The sequence below is a fragment of the Sapajus apella genome, unplaced genomic scaffold (genome assembly GCF_009761245.1).
Source record: "Sapajus apella isolate SASKATOON/1434 unplaced genomic scaffold, GSC_monkey_1.0 scaffold13, whole genome shotgun sequence".
NCBI classification, from domain to species: Eukaryota; Metazoa; Chordata; class Mammalia; order Primates; family Cebidae; genus Sapajus; species Sapajus apella.
The window spans coordinates 29,454,559-29,464,903 of NW_022436953.1; the positions used below are offsets into that span (position 1 = coordinate 29,454,559).

Sequence of the window (10,345 nt, forward strand, 5' to 3'; positions counted from 1 at the left end):
TACGACCATACATAAGATAGCAAGGATCCTGGCATCATCACAATATCAAAAAGTTGGGGAAAACAAATTTATCAACAGAGGAATACACAAGTTACAATTTATTCATTTAATTAAAAGAAATGAACCAAGCATATAAATGTGTAAGTCTAAAATATATATTGATTTAAAAGAAAGTAGCAGAAGGTTGTCATATGTAGCAGGGTACCATTTACCTAATACTTACAAACATAAAGAATATCAGATATTGATTAGGGGTAGATGTGTACACACACACACACACACACACACACACACACACACACGAACCAACCAACTTCACAGTAGTATAGCCTATGCAAAAGGAAGACTGCGACAAAATAGGCTGAATGGGCGGAGAGAACAGGATGGCTATAAACATATCTTTAACATTTTACATCTTTAAATATTGAAAGTTCTGCAGCATATATAGTAGAATCTGGCTGGCAAAAATATGGGTTTATAATTTATTCTATGCCCATTTTTCAACTTTAATATGGTTATATTTTAGAAATAAATGAAGGATGGGGCCAGGTTTCTTTTTCAATCATATTTTTCATAATCATCTCAAATTGAAACTGACTGAAAAAATGATTTTAGTTCAAAAGTTTTACTTAGTATGCTTCAGGAATGTACCTTTCCATAGGCAGACAACACATGCACTTTAAGGTATAGTGCAGACTCTAAATCCTAATGCAAGCTCTGAAGAACAGTACCGAAAAAAACGAAAAACAAAAATCAAAAACCACAACCCTCAGGATGAAAACAAAACAAAATTAAAAAGCAAGGCCAGGTTCTCAGATCACATTCAGATTCAAGTGAGCATATCTCTCACAAGAAATGCTCCAATCCTATCCTAGCTTTAATGACAAATATGGCAACACAAAATACAAGGAATCTTTTGGCCAAATTGCAGGCCAGTACTCACCATGCCTGCTAGGGGAAGACATGTCAAGGTGTTTCAACATTTCTAAGAATGGATCACCTAAACTGATTAAGCAGGTCAAGGCTTCCGGGAGTAGGTAAACAGACAGAAAATGTTATCCAGTGAAGCTGTCCAATTTTTTAAACAGTTGCCAAGAAGCTGAGCTCTTAATGTAGCCTTGGAATGACATAAAAGCTTAAAGGATAAAAAATATCAATATGATGCTGAACTATTTGGCTTCTCCATCCCATCTATCAACTGGAGGCAAGGTATATTGGGCATTAAATAAAGCACAAAAGAAACATGATGAAAAATGGGTTGGAGAATGTATGAAGATTGAAATGGCAGCCTGGGAGAAAGTATAATATTCAATGTGCCCATTTCAAATAAAGTTTATTTGAACTGCATTACCCTTTGGCTGAGAACCAAGCTAATTACAATCTCACTGTTATGGCTATGGCAAAGATAGGTTTCAAAATGTTTGCCACAGCTAGGTTAAGAGCCAGTCTTCAGCATGAGGTAGCCTAGGCTGCCTTGCACCTGTCACTGCTGATCTCACTGTCTGAGGCTATCATTTCCGATTTTACAGAATGAGGGTACTAAAAGGACACACAAGATTCTTTCACCAGAATTGAATGAATGAGATAGTGCATGCAAAGACCTGAGCACAGCTCCTGGCACTGAAGCACTCAACAAATGCCTTTTTAAGTAACAGTCTGCTGGTATGAGAATTTTAGGTTGAATAAAATAGTAACCAAACATATAAAGAAACAATTATGAAAAAGGCACAGCAACTACCTTCACAAACATTCTGTCAAGATTATATCAATTTAACTTCTCCATCCCAGAGAGCTGACAACTAAATAGCATGTACATACCCCAGGGCCGCTTCATATAGCTCCCTGTGGGCGCACAGCCAAAGGGCTGTAGGGCTAGCCATTTGGTACAGAAGAAACATCTGAAAATTCTACACCTGTCTTTATAAATCATGGATGCTGCAGAAACAATTTAGCTTAAAGAGGCCTCTGAAACACACTCTGATACAAAATTTTTTTTTCCTGCAACTCTAATGAGTTCATTACAGCATCATCTACATCAGGAAGAAATGTGTTTAGCTTCTTTAAATGATGTAGCTGCATTCCTTAAGAAAAATTTTGTTACAGTTTCCACAGCTGCAACATTTATCTAATTAGGTATATGTTGACTTTGAGTTTTTATAGGTTTTGAAAAGAAAGTTTTGAAACATTTAAAAATGAGTTTAATTTTTGTTTCCACAAGGAAGGAGTAGAAAGTGCCAAATGACAAATGAAAGAAAGAAAATACATCTATATGTTGAGCATGGTAATAAAAGTCCCAGCTAACTTCTAAATGTACATGGCAGAGTCACAGGTGTTTATCTGTACTTGCTTCTGAAACCCTACAATAAGGGAATAATTATAATAACAATAATAGGCTGCATACCATGGTTCAATGTCTGTAATCCCAACACTTTGGGAGGCTGTGGCAGGAGAATGCTTGAGCCCAGGAATTTCAGCCTGGGGCAACAGACTGAGATTCCGTCTGTATAAAAATTTTAAAATTATATTTTCATTTTTAGTTTTTGAGACAGAATCTTACTCTGCCACCCAGGCTGGAGTACAGCGGTGTGGTCTTGGCTCACTGTATTCTCTTCCTCCCAGGCTCGAGCGATTCTCCTACTTCAGCCTCTGGGGTAGCTGGGATTACAGGTGCCCACCACCATGTCTGGCTAATTTTTGTATTTTTTTTTTTTTTTTTAGTAGAGATAGGATTTCACCATGTTGGGCAGGCTGGACTCAAACTCCTGAAAAGTGATCCATCTGCCTTGGCCTCCCAAAGTGCTGGGATTACAGGTGTGAGCCACCATGTCTGAGCAAAATTTAAAAAATTAAAAACAAATTAGTTGGGCATAGTAGTGTGTACCTGGAGTCCCAGCTACCAGAGAGGCTGAGGTAGGAGGATCACTTGAGCCTCAAGGTTGCAGTGAGCTGTGGCTGCACCACTGTACATCAGCCTGGATGACAACACAAGACCCTATCTCAAAACATAACAATAATAATAATTATAAAACAAAGCAGCAAAGCTTTGGGAGATGGAAAGGGGATGGAAAAATTGTTACCTATTTAGCAGGGAACAGAGAATAAGAACTTATGACCTGGAGAGAAGGGTAGCCATCAGAAAGGTGAGATGGATAAGCAGAAAGGCTTCACAACACGGGCACTGGGCACCTCCCAAGGCCCACATAGGCTGAGGCTAAAAGGCTGTATAAGGAGAAGCTACAGCCCTAGATCCCTTGCAAAGCCCACACATCTGGGTGACGGCCTGTCCTACTCTGATCGACACAGGAGGTGTATTTCTTGAAGACACTGAAGTAGAGAAGTTCTGTACAAAAGGACTCCCAGGCATTGTGAAGAAGGGGTAGCAAAGTGCTAAACTGAAAACAAAAGGATTAACTTTAAACAATATAAGCGGCCGGGCGCGGTGGCTCACGCCTGTAATCCCAGCACTTTGGGAGGCCGAGGCAGGTGAATCACAAGGTCAAGAGATCGAGACCATCCCGGTCAACATGGTGAAACCCCGTCTCTACTAAAAATACAAAAAATTAGCTGGGCATGGTGGCACGTGCCTGTAGTCCTGGCTACTCGGGAGGCTGAGGCAGGAGAATTGCCTGAACCCAGGAGGTGGAAGTTGTGGTGAGCCGAGATCGTGCCATTGCACTCCAGCCTGGGTAAAGAGCGAAACTCCATCTTAAAAAATAAAATAAATAAAAATTAAAAATAAATAAATAAATAAATAAACAAACAATATAAGCATACTTAATGGCAACACTATCTTCTTTTCCTGTGCTCAGCTCACAGGCCTCAGAGCCAGGCTTCAACTGCCAGACTCAAATTGCCTTGGCAGGAAGCTGAGGGATTCTTCCTAGGAGAAATTGACCAGCCTAAGAAACACAGAGTCCATGGTATGTGGACGTCTCTCAGCAAAATGAAAGTTCATCAGTCAGTAAATCCATCTGTGGAAGTACACAGAACTTCCAATCAGCTCTTTAATCTCTCATTATTAAATATCAACAGAGAGCCAAAAATTAGACATTTGAAGGAAATCAGATATTAAACAAATGTGAGGAAAAAGAATTTAAAGCTAACAATGAGAATGAGGTGAACAAAAAAATGTTTAATAAGTAATGACTAACACATTCAGAGCTAATAGCAATATTATATCCATTACAAAAAAAGAAGAGGACACTATAATAAGAATAAAAGAACATTCACAGCACAAGAAACACCTCTTGGAAATTAAATGTGGTAGGATAAAATTTAAAATTATGTATTTATTTTGATACAGGGTCTCATTCTGTCAACCAGGCTGGAGTACCATGGCATGATCATGGCTCACTGCAGCCTTGACCTTCTGGACTCAAGTGACCCTCTCACCTCAGGATCCTGAATAGCTGGAAATAAAGGTGTATAACACCATGGTCAGTTAATTTTTTTACAAATTTTTTGTTGAGATGGGGGGGGGTCTCACTATGTTGCGCAGGCTGGTCTTGAACTCCTGGGCTCAAGCACTTCTCCTGCCTCAGCCTCTCAAAGAGCTAGGATTACAGATATGAGCTACTGTGCCTGGCCAAAAACTTAAAAAGAAGGGTTGGAAAATGAAATTAAACAACTGTCCCAGAAAGTAGAACAAAAACACAAAGGGATGAAAAATAAGAAAATTAAAGGATGTTTTCAGGAGATTACAACATTCAGCTAATAGCAGTTTCAGAAAAACTGTGGTAAAAACAGTAAGGAAGAAATAATCAAAGAACTAATACAAGAAAATACACTAAAACTTTATAATATGAATTTTCAAAATGAAGGGGCCCACTGAGTTCCTAAAAATTACTGATAAGAGCATTGCTACAGCACATAATCATAAAATGCAAAAATACTAGTGACAAGGAAAAAAGACAATAATTTCCAAAAAGAAAAAAAGACTACATTTAAAGTCTTGATAAGCAGAATACCATCAACTTCTCAAGCAGTAATGTATGGCCATAGTGACAATGAAGAAATGCCTTATAAAATGCTGAGAAAATGTGACTTATTTCTTGGAATTTTGTGCCTAAATAAATAAGCAATCAAAGGTGGAATGAATGAATGTATGGGTTTGCCCGTGTGTGTGTGTGTGTGTGTGTGTGTGTGTGTGTGTGTGAGAGTGAGAGAGAAACAAGGTAAGCCAGAGACACATTCCAACCTTCTTTTTTACTCACAGAACTGTTTTGTTTGAAGAACCAATGTACATAGTTAAAAATATTTACTTTTCTAGTATTCTGTACAAGCTAGCAGTGGCCCTGTGTCACAGTCTAGCCAATGATATCTAAGACAAAATCTACCAAAAAGGCTTGTGGAAACATTATTTTCCTGATGAAAATAGATTTGACTGGTTCTGCCTTTTGTCCTTTCTGCTGTATTACTGCCTGGAATGCAGATATGATGCCACAAGTTACAGCAGCTATCATGAGACCACGAAGAAGTAAGCATAAAGGCAAAAGTCAATATCTAAGCAGCACAGATAGAAATAAAAGAAAGAATGTGCTTGTGTCCCCGATCACATAATTGACCTGCCACACCGGTTAGACCAGCCACCAAACTTCTTACTTTGCAACTGCTTGTAAAGAATACAAGCTTGTAAAAATTGCTGGTTTCAAGTTTCTTTTTGTTATTTGCAGCTGAAAGCATCCCTGATACATTCACAAGTTATAAAAAAAAAAAAAAATTGTATCTCCCCAACACCCTTCCTCAGGAAGTTACTGGAAAATATGCCCACAGAAATGAGGGATGAACTAATAAATAGTTATGGTGCTCAGAATGTAGGTGATTCAACACAGGAAGGATGCAAGAGGAATTCTTAGCATCTTGGTAATACGGGTAGTCCTCAAACAACAGCTGTAATTTATGCCTAAAAAGTAACCAAATCATATTGGAACAGGAGGAGGAAGGGCTCCAGGAAAAATGACGTCAAAAAAAAAAATCATGGCTTAGATTGCCTGATGTGTTTGATCATATGGAAAGGAGCTTGATAGTTCTTCCAGAAAGTGTGGAGGTAAATAGAGGTTGTGTAGTGGATGAGAAAAAACAAAAACCAAGTATTTCCCCTACTCTCTCTCTCAGAACTGAATGTTTCACCTCTAATCAAATGTGTGGGAATTTCTTCCCACCAACCACTAATTTTTCAATGGACATCAACTGGGTATCCTACAATTTAACCCTATTCCAGAGAAAGCACCAAATCACACAGGTTCAGGGCTCAGTCCCACAAGACTGCCCCCCAATGCCAGATGCCAATCACAAGTAGTAGATTGTCACACCTATACTTCTGATCAACTAGCTATAAATTGGGGGTCCCACAACCCCCTTCTCAGGTTTGGTTAATTTGTTAGGTTAGCTCACAGAATCCCAGAAAACACTTGCTTATATTTACCAGTTTATTATATTAATGAAAGATGTAATTAAGGACACAGATGAACAGCAGTTGCAAGAGATGCAAAGGGCAGAGAATGTGGAAAGGGATACAGAGCTTCTATGCCCTCCCTAGAAGCACCACCCTCCAGAAATTTTGATTTGCTCAGCAATCTGGAAATTCTACAAACCTTGTCCTTTGGAGAATTTATGGAGGCCTAATTACATAGGTGTGATTAATTACACCACTGGCGATCAAGTCAACCTTCAATTCCTCTCCCCTCCCTGGAGGTTGCCAGGGGAGAGACATTGAAAGTCCTGACTTCCATCATGCCTTGGTAAGCTGATTAGCATACAAAAGACACTCTTAATACCCCAGAAATTCCAAGGATTTTAGGAGTTCTGTGCCAGGAACCAGGAGCAGAAGCCAAATATACATTTCATATTATATCACAATATTACAGCTTGGTGCACAGAAAATAAAGCAAACAAAAATCAAAACAAGGCAATTATTAACTCTAGGAAAAGCAGAAAGTTACAAGAGGGATGAAATGCCATAAAACACTGCATGGCAAAACAGTGAAAAGTATTTGCAAAGTCTTCTTAGTGCAAACATTGATTATTATTTTTTTTTAATGATGGCACTACTATATTGGGAAGTTGAAAAGAAGAGAAGGCAGTATGTCTGGAGTAGCGTGAGCAAGGGGAGAATGGTAAGAAAGGGGATCAGAAAGGAAAACAGGAATTAGGTCATGCTGAGGTTTGGATTTTCTTTCCGAAGGGTGATAGCCACTGGGGAGTTTCAGACAGGAAACTTGAATTATCTAACTCATGATTGAAAATAACAACTTTGGCTCTGTTGTGGAGGCGAATATGCCGTGCAGGGATAAGTGAAAGGCCAGGAGGCCAGCTGGGTAAGATGGATAAGCGGCTTCCGCAGAAGAGATTTTTCCTATAAGGTGGCCTGGACTGGGAGAGGCATACTTTGGAGTGTAAGGAAGTGGGTAGATGGGAATACCTTCAGGAGGTTGGTGGCTTATGGAGTAAAAAGGGAGACGCCAGGATGACTTCCTACCTGTTAGCACAAGGCATCTGGAGAAGGCAGAGGAGGTTGTTACTGAGTTTGGGAAGACTGGGGAAGGAATGATTTGCAACTAGTGAGTTTGGGATCTAGGGTTCTGCTTTGGACTTGTTAGGCTGAGTTGCCTCAGAAGGTACCAAGTAGGCAACTGTGCCAGGGCTCAGGGTACAGACAAGCCTAGGAACAAACTCAGAATATGCTCAGTCGCAACAAGTAGCAATTCCTCCTTCTATTTTGCCAAGGTAAAGAAATGTTTCATTATATGTTTGGAGCTTTAAACAGCCTCAGTGGTATGATTTGGGGCACTGATGATTGAAGACTTGATACTGAGAGTCTAAGGGTAAACAAGCAGTGAATCCTGGAATAGGTCACAATAGGTAATCCATTCAAAGTGCTTATGCCTCCCTGCATAAGGTTTTCTATTTTGGGTCATATCTATCTTAAGGAAAAACTCTCTCCACCAAAGCTGAAGTCATAAAATAGTAAAAGTCCTCCCCACGACACACACCCAAGAAATAATTTCCCATTATTAGCCGGATTTAACAAACATTTTAAATTGATTTAATAAACACACACCCAAGAAATGATTTCCCATTATTAGTTGGATTTAATAAACATTTTCCCCTAAAAAAAAAAAGTTTGTCCCTGATCAGTAGACTTTATGTGTACAAAGCCCGTGCCAAGTTAAAGGCCACGTCAGGCACACTTTGAGACACTTTCTGTTTTTTAAAAAGTTCTTTCTCAATAAACATTCAAAAGGGCCAATTTGTATAAAAGTCTTTCAAAGCAAAATTCACTACAGGTCATTGAGTTCTTTAAACCCTCAGCACTATTCTTTCTTGACTTTCTCATTGCATTGTGCAATCTTTGCATTTAATCGTTAATCCCCAAATTGGTGTTCCCCGTGTGGATTTTAACAAGAACTGGGTTTTAGCCACATTACAGTAGACGCGGTGGGGGTGGAGGGCAGCAGTGGCAATCGCAAAATAAAACGTATCATAAAGTGGTAACGGCTCGTGATTGAGGCCAGTTGTTGAAAAATAAATGCCTGTTATATAGAATCATAGAAATTTAGAGCTTGGGGCCAAGGCGAGTCGTTCATCCGTGGACCGACAGCGCCCCAGGCGGCAGAAAGAAGACGGCGGCGGCGACCGGGGGAAGCTCCCGGATTTTTAAAAAGGCACCTGCTGGGTGAGCCCTCACTGTGCAAACGGGATCCACAGGTGCCCGGTTTTAAGAGGATATAACTCGGGAAAATCTAAGCCTGCAAAACAACCATAAGATCCTCATATTAAACTCCTAAATAAGTTTTCGCTTTACACCAAGTTGATGTGGGTGGTAATTCACCGCAGGGAAACTGAGTGGAGGGAGGACGCAGAATTCGGCTGAAGTTTGCCCGCGACTGACAGGGAGTGACCTGGAAATCAGGAATAGCGGAGTGGGGGTGGGTAGGAAACTAATGAAGTAGCTAAGAGAGTCCGTTTATGAAAATAGAGCCCGCGGTGGAGCGCAGCAGGCACACCTGCGGAGAAGGGGGCTGCCTCACCTGCGGGGCCGCTGCGCGCCCACCCCAAGCGTGTAAGCGGGGAAGGCGGGGGCTGGCCCGGAGCCTGGAGTGGGGGTATCACTGTGGGACAGGGCCAGCAAGAGGACCCGACACGCATCGTCCCGAGCGACACGTGTAATTGTCAAGAAACAGAGACAACTGCAAATGTCACCCAGGAGGGTGTGGACGGGGGAGCGGTCCCGAGGCTGTGCCCGCCGAGGCAGGCACTGGTCCCCATGGGGCTGCGGGCCATGTGTCCCCCTTCCCCGGGGAACTGGTACCTGGGAGGGGGTCGGTATCGCCGCGCTGGAAGCGCGAGCCCGGGGGACTCGGGAGATGCGCCCTGGCGCGCCGCCCCTCAGGGCAGCCCCGGACTTCGGCGCGCTCGGGCGCAGCGTGTGTGTCCCCGGCGAGGCGGGCAGAGCCAGCCGCCCGGGCTCCGCGACTTACCTCGGGCCTCGCGGGGCGCGAGCAGAGCCCCGGCCAGGGCGAGCAGGAGGGCGCGGGCGGGGGGCGCGGGCGGCGGGCGCGCTGCCATGGTCGCCGGCTTTCTGTGCAGCAGCTCTTGGGCCCGGCAGCGAGCGCTGCAGCATCCCACGCGGGCGCCGAGCCGGGGCCGGGCGTCGCGACCGGAGGGATTTCCTGCCGCGGAGAGTCAGCTCCGGAGCCCTCGCGCAGCGCCCGCGCCGCCGCTGAGCTCGTCTAGCCTTTCATTTTAAAAAAGTTTGCCCCCGTGTGTGCGTGCGCGCGCGCGCGCCGTTCTGGCACACGCCAGCCTTGACCGTTGCAATAAATGAGCAAACTGTCCGAGTTGGCCCGGGGACGAGGAAGAGCGTTAGTGAGAGAAGGCCGGACTGTGGAATGGATCCGCGGCCAGCAGTCACCGTTCTCATTACCACGGAACAAATTATGTCTCCCCCGCACCCCCGCCCGTCGGCGGCGTCCCGCGGGTCCTAGAGACCGCTCGGGTCGCCCCGCCAGGGTCCCGCCCCGAGCCGCGGCTCGCTCAGACCCGGGGGTGGGCGGCTTGGGGCAGGGCGCCTCCCTGGCCGCGCGCACCGGCGGCATAGACGTGGCTTGGTGGCGGCCGGGCGCCCGGAGCGCACACGTCCCCGCCCCAGGATGATGTGGCCGCAGGGCCCGGGGCGCCCGGCTGCCAAGAGCACACGCGGCGGCACGGTCCAGCTTTCCAGTCTGAAGCTGGAAACGATGACTCGGCGGCTCGCTCCCTGGCTAGCCGGGAACCCTCGGAGTGCGGGTCGGGTCTCCACAGCGGCCGACAGCCCGGCGCGCGCCCCCCGTCCTGCCCTAAGTGT

The 10,345-nt window shown here is 44.1% G+C and overlaps 1 protein-coding gene across 1 annotated transcript in view; it reads right to left on the minus strand.

Moving 5' to 3' along the window:
• The window catches only part of ADAM12 (ADAM metallopeptidase domain 12), a 369,569-nt gene extending 359,518 nt beyond the window's left edge, over positions 1-10,051 (minus strand). The window contains exon 1 of the mRNA XM_032281987.1: positions 9,480-10,051. Within this exon, the coding sequence (XP_032137878.1) occupies positions 9,480-9,567 (88 nt within the window). The 5' untranslated portion in view covers positions 9,568-10,051. The remainder of the gene's footprint in view (positions 1-9,479) is intronic.
• Between the last annotated feature and the right edge of the window lie 294 nt (positions 10,052-10,345).